The sequence below is a fragment of the Anarhichas minor genome, unplaced genomic scaffold (genome assembly GCF_050575085.1).
Source record: "Anarhichas minor isolate MPS153535 unplaced genomic scaffold, ASM5057508v1 ptg000017l, whole genome shotgun sequence".
In the NCBI taxonomy this organism is placed as follows: domain Eukaryota; kingdom Metazoa; phylum Chordata; class Actinopteri; order Perciformes; family Anarhichadidae; genus Anarhichas; species Anarhichas minor.
In genome coordinates, this window is record NW_027466463.1 from 20446259 (window position 1) to 20463546 (window position 17288).

Genomic DNA, 17288 nt, shown 5'->3' on the forward strand with positions numbered 1-17288 from the left:
GGGTTTTAAGGATACACCACCTGCACTGTGATTGGAGCAGGTTTGATAGTGGGAAACTGTGATTGGAGCAGGTTTGATAGTGGGAAGCGGCACCCGTACGCCGGTGTCTCCCTGGGTTGCGCAAGACGCCATTTTGGAGTGACAGTGAAAAGATAACGCAAAGATCGAGAAGCTGTCTTTCTAAAAGGTAATAACCCGCACAAACGCGCTGTTTTTCGGTCTAAAAAATGTCATATCGCACGGAGTGACTTGCTTGTGTGCCAACGGCTCGCTCGCGCTGGCGTTCAAACCTGACGTCACGGTGGTTTATCGTTACTGTGACGCGGCATTTAGCTAACGAGACAAGCTAACGTTAGCACAGCTCGCTAAAAGCAGTTCCTGTTACATTAAACCAACGGAATCAAAAGAGGTGTCAACTGTCGGTTTCAATTTTATTTTTCGAAACATGTCGACGTTAAATGTGTCGGTGATGTGTCACCGTGTGTTTTGAAACGACGGTGCTCTTTCGACCATTTTAACGTCCGCTAAAATTGTGTCGCTGCCGCTAGCTTGCAAGCTATCCGTAAGCTAACAAGCTATCCGTAAGCTAACAAGCTATCCGTAAGCTAACAAGCCGAACGCATCCGCCCTTAGTGAAGCTTTGCGGTAATCTGCTTCGAGTTTTTAGTAGTAACGCACTTTACGCTACCTGTCGTCGGCTATTTAACACGTGTAATATAATCAACAATTCCCCACACGTACACCCGCGAGGTCTAAAATGAACGTAGCTGCATTGTCGGCCTTTTTTTTTGCTAAGGTCGAGATGTTTTTAGCTAGCTAGCGCCCCTAACGTTACTGTATGTGTGAGCCGTTACTGGAAGAGCTAGCTAGCGCCCCTAACGTTACTGGAAACCGGCCTTTTCTTATCTGGTGATCAGCTAGCCGTCCAGTTTATCCGGGTTAACAATGCTCCAGGACACGTGATTTATTGTTAAATAGTCAAGAGTCTCGTGTGAATTTTTGCGACGTTATTATAAGTCACGCTGTGGATTTAATATAGGGAACCGTTAGATAACTGCTAGTTACCCCGGGAATCGTTATCTAACGGTTCATGTTGTTGACTGTTTGATCTGACTGGAGCTGTATAAGATAATCCTTTTATTAGTCCATTCATAGCTGTTAGTTTGGTTGAATGAGTTCACGACAGCAGCATTATGATACAGATAAGCAATCAAAGTAACGGAGTGAAACATATTAAATATAAAAATGCTCAATATAGTCAATGAAATAGAATCATATTAAATCAACTATCTAAACAGTAGTGCAAAGATTTAACCAAAATAATAATGGCTGTTACTTTGATTGCTTACCTGTATCATAAATGCTTCTGTAGCGAACAAATTTACCCTTGCGGGATTAATGAAGTATCTCTCTATCTATTATCTATCTACCTATCTTTCTTAACTGTAAAGGTTTAACCATTATCTTCAGTAAACATCTCATTTGTGTTCCCACTATGTTGTTTTCATTGTTCCACCTTTTTTTGGTTCAATAAAAATCGTCCTTTAATCGACCAAATACACGGCTGTCATCAACCTGCAGTCGTGTAAGAAGTATTCAGATATTTTACTTGAGTAAACAACAATACTACAGTTTAAGGGTAAAAGCCCTGCATTCAATATTGTATGTAAAAGTGTTAAAGTATCAGCGTGGAAATATACCTCAAGTAAGAAAAGTAAAAGTAGTCATTATGTAGAACGGGGTAGTTCATTTTAAAGTACAATGTTTCCCTCCTAAATGTAGTGGAGTAGAAGTATAAAGTTGCACGAAATGGAAATACTCAAGTAATTACAAATACCTTAAATTTTGTACAAGTACAGTACTTGAGGAGTGTAGTTAGTTATATTCCACCACTGTCAACAACTCTACACACACGCACTATACCAGTCTCAATGACTGGTCTTGGTGGTCGAGTTTTGTTTCCTTTCCTCTTGACCTCATCTACCCTGAAACACTACAGACGTTTCTCTCCTAACCTTGTTTCCTTGTCTCCTTTGCTCTAGCTTCGTCACCATGGGGAATATATTTACAAGCTTATTCAAAGGCCTGTTTGGCAAGAAGGAGATGAGGATTCTTATGGTCGGGCTCGATGCTGCTGGAAAAACAACCATCCTATATAAACTGAAGCTCGGAGAGATAGTCACCACCATTCCCACCATTGGTACCCATATCTTTTATTCTTATTAATAGAGTTTGCTCTCTTTAGTGTTGTCTTTTTGATGAGTTGTCACCTGGTTGTGTATAGGGCTGGGTACTATAATATTTGTATTGCTATTGGTTCGAACTGATACCAACACTTCCCTATTTGCTAGACCGTACTTTAAAAAAAATGTAAAGATTTAGAATTATTACATAAATCAGGAACTATGTGATAAAAAGTTACACAAGATTAAGAATCTGACGAGTCATTTGACTTGATAGTTTATATACCCATTGAAACATGATTACTGATACCCAGCCCTGTTGTTTATCTTTACTCTGAACTAGAGGTCTAAATGATCTTTATTTTAATTCATATTAATAAAAGTGGTTACCTGGTGGGTTTGGATATTGAGTGCTTTATTGCCTGGCATGTCGAACACCAGCATTCAATCGTACAAAAGTTATTTACCATTTTACTGACTCGTCCATGTTTGTCTTCCCTCTGTCCAGGTTTTAACGTTGAAACTGTAGAATACAAGAACATCAGCTTCACGGTGTGGGACGTGGGCGGTCAGGACAAAATCAGGCCGCTGTGGCGCCACTACTTCCAGAACACTCAAGGTGAGGAGAACCGAGTCAGAACATCACGGCCTACAGGAGGCCTCAGTGGTGCATCAACAATTAGTCAACCAATGACTCAGACGCCATTGTTCAGATTGTAGAGGGCTTATTGTGTGAAATTGAATTCTTCAGATTATGTAAAGACACTGTCGGGTGTTTCCTTCTGATGATGCAACACGCGGGTAGAGTCTCCACTGAGCTGGTATTTAGTGCTAGTGTTAAAATGGTTTGTTTCCTGCTGCTCCACCCAGACACCTTTTTATATTTTAGCTTCTCCTCATTCTCCTCGACAAACATCACCGTCCACACATTGAGCATCCAAGTGTGAAATTGAACGTGTGAATCCGTCCCTTTGGTGATGACGGTTAGAAACAGCATCATTAATATAAAAACAAGTGTTTCAGAGACTGCATGCCGTACGAGAGAATATATTGGTGCTTCAGGTTTCCCAGCATGGGTTTTGGGACCACTTACAGGGTCCCAAGATTAATCTCAGAGGTCACAAGATGATTTAAAGGATATGAAATTGGTAAGTTTTTTTGATAAGTTTTCTGGGGAAATACTCTCACTAGATATTCAAATAAAACAATCTGAAGTGGAAAGAAATCCCTCTTTGTTTGAAGTGCTAAATCATGTCCTTACTAATGCCATAATAATCTGTGATGGCGTTCACAAGTAGACTCATAAGCAACAACAGAAAAGGACTCTACTATTAGAGTTTTGTATGCTTTTATTGACTTTAATGGAGGCATGTAGGCAACATATCTGCCAGCTGACACCAGACTACTTGGTCTCTTTTTGACCTTTAACTGTCTCTGATTGGCCAAAAGAAGCAGCAGGTCTTCTGATTTAAACTTTAAAGACAACACGTGAGATACTTTTTGTGTTTTCTAGCAGTTTAGAGAGTTAAAACCTTAAATAATAGTGTGACACCGTTTGGTCAGTCTGATGCCACACAGAAAAGAAACTGTGGTGTTAGACGTGATGCTTTCACTGAGGATTGATGTTTATTTTAGTATATTTTGATCACAGTAAAGGTCTGTAACTCAACAGTGATGCTGGTGTCACTCCTTCACAGGCTGCTGCTGTTCGTGTGACGACTTCGTCCATAATGATAATAACGTGTTTGCTCTTCTAGTAAGCTACCGGGATGAGGAAACACTTGCCAACCGTGCTGGTTCATAAACCAGGAAGCTCACTCTGGATCCTCTCTTGCTTCACGTTTTGTCAAATAGCAACAAAAGAATCTCACGAGAAACTTTACAGGTTTCACTCCGAGAGTTCCTGGAAGAGCATAAAGTGTCTGCTTCCTCAACCTGCTGCTTTTACACCATTTATAAGAGTCACGGCTCAAGCTGTCAGATGCAAGAAGTCAAGTGTTTGTCGACTTTAATTTAAACAGACCTGTAGTTACAGAGTGAGCTTATTTTGAATTAGCTGGTTTCTACACTTGATACCGGAGCTGAGTTTTAGCAGTTTAAATATTTGCTTTGTGAGAATAATCCTCTAATGATTTTGGTTTATTATTTATGGTAATTGCCACATAAGAACCAGAGTTTTGTGTTGCACTCTTTCATATTTTTTTGTTTTCCAGTCAAAGAGACTTTTAATCAGCAGGAACAATTTGTACCGAATAAATTATCAAGAGAACAAAGTCACAGGTTTTGATCTGCGAGAAGAAAAATGATTCAACATTTCTGTCTTTTATATATATATATATACTGTGTTTTTAACTACAAATACGGATATATACTATGTTTTTAACTACAAATACGGATATATACTGTGTTTTTAACTACAAATACGGATATATACTATGTTTTTAACTACAAATACGGATATATACTGTGTTTTTAACTACAAATATGGATATATACTGTGTTTTTAACTACAAATACGGATATATACTGTGTTTTTAACTACAAATATGGATATATACTGTGTTTTTAACTACAAATATGGATATATACTATGTTTTTAACTACAAATACGGATATATACTGTGTTTTTAACTACAAATACGGATATATACTGTGTTTTTAACTACTAATACGGATATATACTGTGTTTTTAACTACAAATACGGATATATATATATACTATGTTTTTAACTACTAATACGGATATATACTGTGTTTTTAACTACAAATACGGATATATATATATACTATGTTTTTAACTACTAATACGGATATATACTGTGTTTTTTCATGCAGGGCTTATCTTTGTGGTGGACAGCAACGACAGGGAGAGAGTGAATGAGGCGAGGGAGGAGTTGTCCAGAATGCTCGCTGAGGATGAACTCAGAGACGCTGTGCTGCTCGTTTTTGCAAATAAACAGGTGAGGTTTACATTTTCTATCTTCTGTATAACTCTTTAGAGCTGACACAGAGAATCTATTGTGACTCCGATACAGCCTCACATGCTGGATCGGGTATCAGTCTCTGCACCGCTCCGATGTCACTCGCTACCTGATCTCTACTGAGCATGTGCAGCATAGTGCTACGCACCTAAACATATTTTAACAACAACACTGAGTTGAAATGGACTTGAGGAGAGCTAGTTAGCGTTAGCTGTTAGCAGCACAGTCCTGCTAGGCTAAATAACGGAGCTAATGCTAACAGAGCTATGTCGAAATGTCTCAGGACTCTGTGTGTATCAGTGAGCAGCATCGTGACCGTCGTCTTCTTCTTCTCCTCCCAGGATCTGCCCAACGCTATGAACGCTGCAGAGATCACAGACAAGCTGGGCCTGCACGCCCTCCGCCAGCGTAACTGGTACATCCAGGCCACCTGCGCCACCAGCGGGGACGGTCTGTACGAGGGCCTGGACTGGCTCTCCAACCAGCTCAAGAACCAGAAATGATCCATTCCACCACTTTATTTTTGATTTATTTTGTTTTTTGTTTGTTTGTTGTTTATTTTCTTCTGTTTCAACACAGAGGCAGCACCGGACCCAAGCCCCTCCCCCTCTTCACCCTTTAGCTCCCATCTAAAACCCCCCCCCCCCCCCCCCCCCCCCCCAAATCTTCAACCTCAGCTCTTTCTTTCTTCCTTCATTCCCTCCCTCCTGCTTTCTGCCCTCGTTAGTACTCTCGGGGCTGTAGCCTGTGCTGCTTGTGTGTGTGGGCGTGTGTGCGTGTGCGTGTGCGTGTGCGTGTGCGTGTGTGTGTGTGTGTGTGTGTGTGTGTGTGTGTGTGTGTGTGTGTGTGTGTGTGTGTGTGTGTGTGTGTGTGTGTGTGTGTGTGTGTGTGTGTGTGTGTGTGTGTGTGTGTGTGTGTGTGTGTGTGTGTGTGTGTGTGTGTGTGTGTGTGTGTGTGTGTGTGTGTGTGTGTGTGTGTGTGTGTGTGTGTGTGTGTGTGTGTGTGTGTGTGTGTGTGTGTGTGTGTGTGTACCTTGTGTGTTCAGCGAGAGAGAGTGCGTGTGTGTGAAGGCGTCTCTGTGTATGTTGGCTGGGATTGGGAGTAACCCCGGCGTGCCTTTTACACACCTCCTGTGGAATCAGCAGTCTGGTTTTTGAGCCCCTCTCTCCATCCACCAAACTCAGCCTCTGCCCCCCCCCTTCCCAAGTCTTGCACGCCCCCCCCCCCCCCCCCAACTCTCCAGAGGAAGCATGGTTTTCATACGGCAAAGAAAGAGCAAGGGTGCAAGCTCCTCCCTCCTCCCTGTAGTATATATATATATCTATGTTAACTAGAAGACGTTCACCCGATGTAGACTGAATGCTAAATGTTCATATTAAAAACCTCCTTTTTTTTTTTTTTTTTTTGAAACCTCAAACCCACCAGTAAGAGCTTCAGTAGATTGCATCTTAACCTGTATCAGGTCGAAGCAAAGCAAAAAACAGGAAGAATTAAGAAACGGCCATCCTCGATCATTCTGGTGTCATTTGAAAATCATGCTGTTTTATTATTATTATTATTATTATTATTATTATTATATTGGAATATAACAGATTATTCTTAGCAATGGTTCTTAGCAATGAACACTACCTTTCTCCCCTCCCTCCCCCCTCCCCCCTTCCCCCCCCCCACAGCAGGTGAGACTGAAGCACAAAGCCAACAATTAAAATATAAATATATACAATTAGAATATATATATATATATATATATATTCTTGTGAAATTTTTGGACTAAACATTAAATTCTCCGGTTAAATTGGATTTTTTGGAGTTGACCTTCGGTAGAATGAATCCTTAAAAACAAGGCGTCCTGAAACATTCACAAAGCTTCACGTTATTCCTTGAAGAGATGTTACATGTTTTTGTTTTTCTGTTTTCTCTGTAACTAGTTTTAGCATTTCTACTCGTACTTTGACTGCTGAACCAAATGCATTTTTGAGCAGTATGACAAATCCTGTATATGAAGGTAGTGAATCCTGGAAGGGCCTGAAGAGGGTTTACTCGCCCACGGTTGGCAGTTTTACTTTAAAAAACAAACAAATATCTGAAAAGCAGTCGGGCTGCGTGATGGTCCTGGTTCTGAGGTTGAAGGATTGGCACCAAATATGAAGGCTCTTAAACTGAACGGTCCAGACACGGAGGAGAGGAGGGCCGGGTGACTCGGGCCGGGGGTCTCGTGTCCGGGTGTCTCGGTCCGGGTGACTCTGGCGTTGACCGGCTACTACACATTATAGCGCTGCATTACTTCATGACTGAATAAATAAAAGAGCAACGCGTTTGTCTCGTCGGCGAGCTGGAAGGACTCGGTGGTTTGAGGCGAGCGGGTCGGAGGGTTAAGATGTCACTTCTGTGGAGACTGATAAAATGAGACTGATTGTAAATCTGTAACGTTCCCCTGTAAACTGTTTCTGTGGGGATTCCTGAACACATTAATAAACATGATTTGATCCAACGCTTCATCGTCAAACGGGTTCTTTTAGTCACAAGTTATGAATTTCTTCAATGCTGAACAAAAGAGAACTAATAACGTTCTCATCCTCGGCTGCATCAATTATTATTCTTTCTTTTTGTGTTTTGACTCATGTGGTTTATAATAAAACTTTCAGTCCAAAAATGTACTCAGGAGTTTTTCAGGTAATTAACTAAAAGTTCATTCTGATAGATTTAATTCAATTAAGTTTCTAAATATATTTAGGACTCGTTTCTCTTCGTCCTGCCAGAAAAACATGAAGCTGTCAGAGACTCAAATATTACCTCTAGATTATAAAACGTCAAGTTTATTATTATTATAGTTACCTCAAAAGTGTATTCAGAGGTCTGTAAATATTTAACCTGATTAAACTTCAGAGTGGAACTAGTCTAGTGAAGAAAAACCAGTTTGTCAACAGTTCAACCACTAGATGGAGACAATGAGATTTTATTTATATATATATATATATATATATGAATATATGAATTTAAATTAAAGTAAGAATACTACAGTGTAGAAATAATCCTGCAGTCAAACATGTAGTGCAGTAGAAAGTACAATATATTGCCTCTGAACTGTAGTGAAGTAGAAGTACCTCAAAGCTGTACTTAAAGTGCAGTACTTGTACTAAATGTACTAACGTTGAAAAGAACATGAACCCGGAAGCTGTACACGCGCACGCTGTCATACATTTGAAAACATTGACCTACAAACGGCCTCGGTGAGGTGAGGGGGCGTGGTTTAGAGCGCACACCTGACGGACAGGCCCCGCCCACATCTCCACATCTCCACTCAGGTAATAATTGTTGGCACATTAGCAGCGACACGGCGTCCTGTTCACAGGTTGTGATTCACACGATGGCTGGCAGCTGAAACCCGCGCGACGGACCGCACTCACCGCACAGGTACGTTCCGAGTCTTTCCACGAGCTGCTTCAGACAGGTGTAGGCGGACTTTAACCGCGAAACGTGAAGTCAGTAGAAGAGACGTAGCCGAATTTATCTTTGTGCCGGTGATTATAAACAAAGTAATCCAACATTTCTTAACATAAACTGAGGGTTTCAGGTGGACCTCCAGCACGTGTGATGTCTCAGGTGACCCACATACAGGAGGACCCTCATCATCGGCCTACTTACATACTGCATAGTGCGGGGCTGTTGGATCAGGACCACATATCTCTAATTATGATCACACTAATGACTTTAACAAGCTAAATAAATGTGTTGTCAGCCATTTAGTAGGTTAATTATTAGTTTTAAATCCGTTAATCAGGCAGAGAAAGTACAGATTCTACTGGTATTCTGGATTGTGAGGATTTGCTGCTTTTCTTCGTCTTCTGTGACATAAACTCTGTTTGTGGGAGTGTTGGGCTGAAACACATCATATTGAGTTCATTAGATGGTCATTTTTCACAAAATTATAACTAACATAATCACCAGATAAATATAAAATATATATACTGAATTATGTAATAAAATATAGATTTCTGTAGCTCTTTATATTTAGTCATAAATCACAGGTGATGACATCATACTCTCATATGAGAGAAAGGTGTCTGACCACTGGAGTTCATAAGCGGCCATTTTGATAATTAATTAATTGTTTGAAGCCTTTTAATCGAGCAGAAATCTCTTCTTCACTGTTTTTATTTCACTTTAAACTTGTTGTTTTTAGGACTGTTGGTCGGACGACGACGTCACTTTGGGAACTTCATTTTAATTTAATTAGCTAAGGAGATAATTAATCCCCAAAAAAACCACAATCATCGGATGAGTGTGTAATTACATTGTTAGCTGCAGCCCGACATCTGGGACATTCCACTGATTATTACCGTCTGGTCGGCTCTTCACTCGAGGAAACCTCGAGGAGGTTGTAGGTCGGATTTAAGTTTCTACAAACAAGTGCAGAGTTTCATCATCTGCCTACAATAACGTGTGTGTGTGTGTGTGTGTGTGTGTGTGTGTGTGTGTGTGTGTGTGTGTGTGTGTGTGTGTGTGTGTGTGTGTCGTGATAACTACGATGACATCAGTGATGAAATGACTGCGTCACATAAATATTATTCAGATTAACACAACAGAACACGGCTGAGTCACTTTCGTCTCCAAAATAGATTTTTGATGGCGCAGAGCCAGAGAGATATTACGAAAACTGGATTTACACACACACACACATGCAGCATGAAAGCACCTGCTGCTCTGTGTGTTGTTTGAATATAAAACATAGTCCAGCATGTGATTAAATACTACAACAAAGTATTCTTCATTTACTGTTGTTCTTATTTCTTTATCATTTGAATTGTGTGTTTATATGAAGAAATAAAACACTATCAATTATTATAAAATCAAGTTAAAGGGAAACGTTTAGTATTTTTCATAGTTTACTGACTTCAGAGAGGTTGAAATTACTTTTGGGAAAATAGCAAAAGAAAAGCAATATCAGAGTTATATTCCCTTTTTGTTTCTTATGTGCTGATCCGTGGCTCTGATCCGTGGCTCTTCTGATCCGCTGCACCTCTTATTAAACACAGTAGTTGAGTAAATGTACTTAGTTACTCCACCAGTGTAAACAAAGCTCCCGTGTGTCTCCTCAGCCTGGTGGTTTGGAGGCTGATCATCGGACTTCTTCCTGCTTCCTGCTCGGGCAGCATGATGGAGGTGGAAGGTCCCTGGAAAGAAGTGTTCGAGGGCTCGGAGAGGAAGGAGACGTTGGAGGAAGCAGAGGTGCTGTTGGGCTCCTCTCGCTCTCTGGCTCCTCTAGTGGACCGGTCTCCGTCCATCAGACGCTCACAGCCCATCGTCATCAACGTCAACCGGTAACACACACACACACACACACACACACACACACGCACACTCTGGACATGAGTCAATAGTCGTCTCCAACTGGATGTTGACTCAACTTCAGGCCGAAAGTCGTCCAATGTGTAAATAAGTTTCTGTTGAGACGACCAGATAAGACACGAGTAATAAAACTGAGATTCTCTGAGAACGTTTGTTTTAGTTTCACTTCCTTTAAGTTAGTTTTATGTTTTCTGCCCTGAAGACAAAGAAATCAGTGTTTCCTCGATGCAATGCTGTCAAATAGATAAACATCCTAATTAAACATTATTATTTAGAAACTGGCTTGATTTTATGACAATGTATCAAAATGCAGCGTTCTGCTAGGAAAGTTTAAATACACTGAAGAGCTCCAATCAGTCTTTTCCCCAGAATGTGAAAAACACTGTCGTTTTTAATCAAACGGGAAGAAATGGTTCATTTGTTTGGGACTATTTTCAGCGGCGGATTAATGCACTGAGAGGTGCGGTCACAAACCGGAGGAAGGAGGAGACGAGGAGGCACGGAATGAGAATAAACAAATGTCCTCTTTGTTTACCGATATTGTCGGACTTCACTGACGACTCACAACTTTAAAATCTGCTCACAAATGTATAGTTTTATATTTAAAATAAAGGCTCAGTAGTTTCATTAAACGGCAGCTCACTGTAGTTAATAATCAAACAGCAGGAAATAGAGTGTTTGTTGGGGACTATTTTCAGCGGCGGATGAATCCACATTTAGTGCTCTAGTGAGTGTTTGTGTGTTTTTAATGAAGCTACAGAACATCACCAGACTTGTCTTTTAATGGCTTGTAATTGTACATTTATATTAAGATCATTTGTCAATTTTGGATTTCTGCTGACCTCCATTTTTAATGTTCTTTTGTTCGTTTCTGTATCTTTTTCCAGGGCGAAGGGCGTCGACTCCTTCTCTTACTCCGTGCCGTCGATACCGAACCCGTTTCCGGAGCTGTGCAGCCCCTCAAAGTCTCCGGTGCTCGTTGGTTCTCTTCCACCGCCGTCCAGCAACAAGCATGTGAGTTTAAAGCCTCGTTGGTGAGCAGGAGCTCCACAGGAAGTCTGTTCAGTTTTTAACACTTTAATTCCTCTCAAAATGTAGATCCACATTGAATGGATACGTCCGTCAATATTCTATTATTCTTACTGTCAGAAAATCACATGAAAAGACTAAAAAACAACAATGAATTCATCTTATTACAAGAACTGTCTGTGTAGCCAAACGTGTATTCATCCGCCACTGAAAATAGTCCCCTACAGATGTGCTGTTCCCTCCTTTTTGGAGAAATGTTTGATGAAAACTACAGTGCCCAGCTGTTTATGAACTTACTGAGCCTTCTGTGTTAATCCCATCACACCTGCGTGAGCTGACGGGTCTGACAGCTGAGGAGAATCAGCAACCGGATCCTCTAAATGTGTCTCGACCTGTTTGCTGAAACATCGGGTGAAGTTTGGTCGTGACCGTGACTGACGGCCGTGTTGCCGTGCGCCGCCGCCTTATTTTGGATAAACACGTCTGTTGATTCCAGCGTGTCGTCGTCCCGCTCGCTCTCCTGTGGTTCTACATGAACAGTGATGGCTGTTTACTCTGAACTCATTGTTTACAGCGTCGCACTATATACCTGTCCATGTAGCTTCAATTCATTTTTCTCACAATATAATCAAAAAGAACGGATGAGTGAATCGCTAAGGAACCGAACCAATGAGCCGTATCGACGAGTACTAGCATGTATAAAATCCTAACGATACTCGGCGGGACGTATTTCCTCCAGTCACCGTTTATTTAAATCACGAGAGTCTGAAGATTTACTCAAACTTCAGTCGGCTTTAAACTGATTGTGTCCTTATAATATATGCACCATAGTCTGTTGGACTACTATAGTCCTCAAACTGAACTTTAAATATAGAATACGGTGGCCTGCAGGTAATGTAACGATGCAAGAAGTCTCTCTCTGTAGACGGTGTTTGGTTTGACCCTTCTGGGCTACCATAGAGACGTGGAGCGACTCATTTCCCTGACGTTTTAAACTTGGACTCGTTGACTAGTAAAAAAAAATATGAAAACACTCCAAAAACTCTTTCTTTTGCACAGTTCAACTTATCTGGTTAAATATTGTCTAAAAACAGATATTGTGTATATTATCACATTTTTAAGAACCAAATTGTGTTTTGAATGCCACTTAAATCAAGTGTGTACGTCAACACGGCGGTCGCTCCTCATGCAGAGATGAAGAGCTCATTCTAAGCTAACGGACATGGTTCTTTATTCCGTAGTCATAAATATTGTATTACGTTAATGTTAATAAATCACTCTAAATGCACTTTTAAGGATTTCTCTTTAACATAAAATTGTCATTAATAAAAGACTCTATCAGGACTGAGTGGAAGTTAACAAACAAACGTCCCACGAGGGCTGAGAAGAGTTGTTTTTAATTAGACTAGTTTAAAGTAAAGTTATTGTTCCTTCACTCGCCTCTCTATTTAATAAAGCGTTGCTCTGTTTGTGACTCAGCATTTAGAGATATAAAACCAGTTTGATATAATAAATTAAATCTTTCTATTTGTAGTGTTTTTATAATATCTGAGAGATTTCCCTCTTTAGTGTAAAAGCAGAAGTCAAAGTGGAATGACCGGACGTTGTCCCTCTGGAGGAATGTTCCTCCTCCGGTCGAGGATAATTTGTCCCGACTGACGTCGACACTCGTCCGACCGGTCGGGACTCTCTGACGTGACGGCGGCTGGTGTTGTGGCCGGGCCGGTTTGTTGTCTTTAGGCGCCGGATGAGGTCGACGTGTCAGACGGCAGCACGCTCTTAAAAACACACACAAAGCATCCTGACCCTTAAATAACCTGAACCCAGAGCACAGAGCACAGAGCAGCCTCGTTCATCTGATCATCACACACACAGAACGTGTCTCTACTCGACAGCAAACCTGTGACTTCACTTCGCCTCTGGACTTCCTCAGGGACGGTCTGGAAGAGTGTGAAGAGCCGTCTCTCTTTTTAACCACCGACTGTCTGACTTTGCAGCGCTGCGGTTGACAGATTCTTGGCAGAGCCGACGTTTATTCAGTTTCTCAGAATTTAAAAAACAAGCGTTTGAATTCACAAACGCTTTACATACTGTAGGAAAAAAGCTAAGAATAAAATACAATTTCATTCTGCACTTGGGGGATGAAGGCGACTGCCCCAGCTGCAGTCGGTATAAAATAGTTGCACAAAAAGTCTCAGTAAGTTACTAAAACAGCTGCTCACTGTAGTGTTTAATCAAACGAACAAAGAGTCAACGACTCGGCGTCTTGGAATGCAACACGTTTAATATAATCTTGCGTAAAGAAGTAAAAACATTTTGAACCACCTTGTTCTTCACAGGTGTTGACTGTATACATGAATATTTTCCCATCAGCTGATCAAGGTGTACGGCGAGGACAGCCACAGCAGGTCGGTGTGGGTTTCTCGAGGAGCGACGACCAGAGAGGTTTGTCACATGTTGGTCCAGACGGCTCACTGCAGCGACCACCAGAACTGGGCTCTGCTGGAGCTCCACCCCACGCTGGGTCTGGGTACGACTGCTGAACAGAGAACCGTCACTAAATGGTGCCAAAACAAAAACAAAAGGCTCATGAGACATTGTGTCGTCCCCCCCCCCCCCCCCCCCCTCAGAGAGATGTCTGGAGGACCACGAGGTCGTGCTGGAGCTTCAGGCGACCTGGTCACTCAAAGGAGACACGAGGTTCAGTTTCTGCAAAAACTACGCCAAGTACGAGTTCTTCAGGAAACCGATGGTACGCAGCCCGACTCTTGTTCAGTACACGACTATGTAACGCACACGTCTTTAAGTGGCTGCTCATGCGACACACCTTTAGGAAAGCTACGATTCGATTGATTCAAAGCATTTAGAGATGCAATCACAACAGCTGGTACAATCAAGGCCTTTGTCAGAACAGCAAACAAACTATTATATAATTAATGCAACTTGGCTCTGAAGCCGCAGTAGTAGGAAAGCTTCATGTGTTAAAGCTGCATTCTCTCTAGTGACCACCAGGGGGCGACTCCTCTGGTTGTATAGAAGTCTATGAGAAAATGACTCTACTTCTCTCTTGATTTATTACCTCAGTAAACATTGTAAACATGAGTTTATGGTCTCAATCTCTAGTTTCAAGTCTTCTTCAATACAGCATGATGTTCATTTAGTACATTATGGTCCATTTAGAGTCAAACAGACCATAAAGCAGGGGATGCTTTAGGGCGGGGCTACACGCTGATTGACAGGTCTCTACCAGAGACGTATATGGCATCTCTACATCACTCCTCCTCAGTCCTAATATGGTCACCTCCTGTTCACTGGTTAAAAAAATAACATGGCGACGGCCAAACCATCAGTCCACAAACGAGGAGAGATGAGTTAAAGAAACGTGCTTTTTTTTTTTTGAGAAAAGGAGACATCTGTGCTTTTGAGCCCATGTTTAAATATGACATCTGACTGCATCATCTGTCCACTATTCCAGATGTGTGTCAGAAAAGAGAAACGCTCACCGTCTCTTTATGTTTGTTCTGTTAGCAGCGATCCACAAGTCTCAGCCCTGGTTTCATGGTCGCGTGTCCAGAAAGGAGACGCAGAGACTGATAGAGAAGCAGGGCCTCGTAGACGGGTGAGTTGACGAGATCCAGTAAAAAACGCAACCTTGTACACTCTGAAGGATGCATCTTTTTTAATAGTTGCGTTCCTTATTCACGTGCGTTGATGTGCAGGATGTTCCTGATCCGTGAGAGCCAGCAGCACGCTCAGTGCTTCGTCCTCTCGCTGTGTTCCAAGCTGAAGACCAAACATTACCTGGTGATCCCTGTGAGTTCCCGTTCGTCCTCTTAAAGGAACAACACGCGCCTCCTTTTTTTACTGTGCATCCTAACTGTGACCGTCTCTTGCAGTGCGAGGACGACGGCAGGAAGTACTACACCATGGACGACGGCGTGACTCTCTTTATCGACGTCCTGCAGCTGGTGGAGTTCCACCAGATCAACAAGGGCATCCTCCCCGTCTGCCTCAAACACCCCTGTGTCTGTGTGGCTCTATGAGGTCCAACCCCCCCCCCCCCCCCCCCCCACAACTCTCTTTGGGGGCCACAATCGGACGCCTTCAGGTCCAAAACCTGAGCATCGGATTGTGTTCATATCTAATAAGCAGTTGATAAACTGTATTCTGTGGAAGTCTGTGATATTTTCGGGGTTTGTGAGACGTGGACTCCCTCTTTAGTATTTTTACTTTTTTATTTTTAACTAACGAAGCCCCCCCCACCCCGTTGGACACACTTGCAGTGCACTTTGATTGGGATCCACATCACAGCCACGGTGTGATGAGATTCGTCTGTGTTCTTTTCACCAGATCTCACTGAGCGACTGTCGCCACCAGAGGGCGCTCTGAGTCTGAGCTTCTTTTTTTTCCAGTTGGTGTAAAGAAATGAACACTTTAATATTTTACATTGTGATATTATAATCATTAAAATAACCCAGGTTGCAATCGTGTAGCATGTAAACTCCTCACTCCTCTGACTGTTTTGTACTTTGACTTTTGTCACTTTTGCCTTAAAAACAATCTTTTGTGTTGATTTTAGAAAAAACTTTCATCGCTGTATTTGCACAATGATGGTGAAGGGAACTGCGTTTTGTGATGTTTAAATGACCAAATATATGAATGCAAACAGGTTTTATGAGGGTTTTTACCTTGTCGCTTATTGAGGAAGACCATAAGATCTGGTTAAAGCTCTGGGAGAAAATAAAGCAATTTTTTTTATTTTATTTTATTTTTTTAATTTTTGTTTTGGTAACACTTTATTCTACAGGCCTGTGTAATTTTCCTGCCGATTTCAAAGTACAGCGAACAACGTTAAACCTTAAGTCTACAATTATAAATCGAAGTAAAACCAAATGACATATTTCATTCCAGGTAACTTCTTTGGAAATGACGCACCTGTAAAATCAAGTGTTTCTGACCTTTTTTGTTATCCGTGGTTGTTTTCTTTTACTTTGAATATTTGCACTGTTTGCTTTTTATCATGAAGATGTATTTCTTAGAATGTCTTTTTTATTTTTACTAAACAGGGTTTGTTAGTTTTATACATACTTGGAATGTTTTGTGTCATTTTCAGACCTGTTTTATATTTTTGAATAAACGGTTTCATATTAAACATCATTTTCATAAATATCAACTGTTGTCGATGTATGCAAGAGATGCCCTCTGCAACTTCTCCCATGCTTTTATTTAAAGGATTATTTGATGTAGAGTTGTCACACAAAACGCAAACATTAGGAGAAAAGTCTAAATAAAATACACAAGTATAATTTGTATTTTAGGACTTAGTTTCTTTTCTCCCGTTAATCATCTCACAACTTCTCAGGTTCATCTGGTGACCCTTTGGAGGGGCCCGACCCCTAGGCTGAGAACCACTGGACTAAACTGTAAAAGTAGCTCCATCTGGAGCAGCTACAGTCAACACTGGTCTTTGTATTTATACACTGATATTGCTGTTTTTACTTATGATGGTGTATTTATACACCGATATTGCTATTTTTACTTATGATGGTGTATTTATACACCGATATTGCTATTTTTACTTATGATGGTGTATTTATACACAGATATTGCTATTTTTACTTATGATGGTGTATTTATACAATGATATTGCTATTTTTACTTATGATGGTGTATTTATACACCGATATTGCTATTTTTACTTATGATGGTGTATTTATACACAGATATTGCTATTTTTACTTATGAT

General features: G+C 41.1%; 2 protein-coding genes across 2 annotated transcripts; both read left to right on the top strand.

The window, feature by feature from the left end:
* Positions 1-28: 28 nt before the first annotated feature.
* On the top strand, positions 29-7655 carry LOC142952159 (ADP-ribosylation factor 1). Its single transcript, XM_076094215.1, has 5 exons — positions 29-187; positions 2043-2200; positions 2692-2802; positions 5019-5143; positions 5506-7655. Exons 2-5 carry the CDS (start codon positions 2053-2055, stop codon positions 5665-5667), a joined length of 546 nt encoding a protein of 181 aa, XP_075950330.1. The 5' UTR covers positions 29-187; positions 2043-2052; the 3' UTR covers positions 5668-7655.
* Positions 7656-8338: 683 nt separating this feature from the next.
* Positions 8339-16307, top strand: LOC142951320 (growth factor receptor-bound protein 7-like). The gene is made up of 8 exons (XM_076092817.1): positions 8339-8578; positions 10264-10485; positions 11401-11527; positions 13916-14072; positions 14173-14331; positions 14996-15161; positions 15262-15355; positions 15439-16307. Exons 2-8 carry the CDS (start codon positions 10319-10321, stop codon positions 15583-15585), a joined length of 1017 nt encoding a protein of 338 aa, XP_075948932.1. The 5' UTR covers positions 8339-8578; positions 10264-10318; the 3' UTR covers positions 15586-16307.
* Positions 16308-17288: the final 981 nt, after the last annotated feature.

Coding starts and splice junctions, on each gene's coding strand:
- LOC142952159 (XM_076094215.1), top strand. CDS start 2,053: ATGGGGAATATATTTACAAGCTTATTCAAAGGCCTGTTTGGCAAGAAG. Junction 2,201..2,691: donor CACCACCATTCCCACCATTG/GTACCCATATCT, acceptor CCCTCTGTCCAG/GTTTTAACGTTGAAACTGTA. Junction 5,144..5,505: donor TCGTTTTTGCAAATAAACAG/GTGAGGTTTACA, acceptor TTCTCCTCCCAG/GATCTGCCCAACGCTATGAA.
- LOC142951320 (XM_076092817.1), top strand. CDS start 10,319: ATGATGGAGGTGGAAGGTCCCTGGAAAGAAGTGTTCGAGGGCTCGGAG. Junction 14,073..14,172: donor CCACCCCACGCTGGGTCTGG/GTACGACTGCTG, acceptor CCCCCCCCTCAG/AGAGATGTCTGGAGGACCAC. Junction 15,356..15,438: donor AACATTACCTGGTGATCCCT/GTGAGTTCCCGT, acceptor CGTCTCTTGCAG/TGCGAGGACGACGGCAGGAA.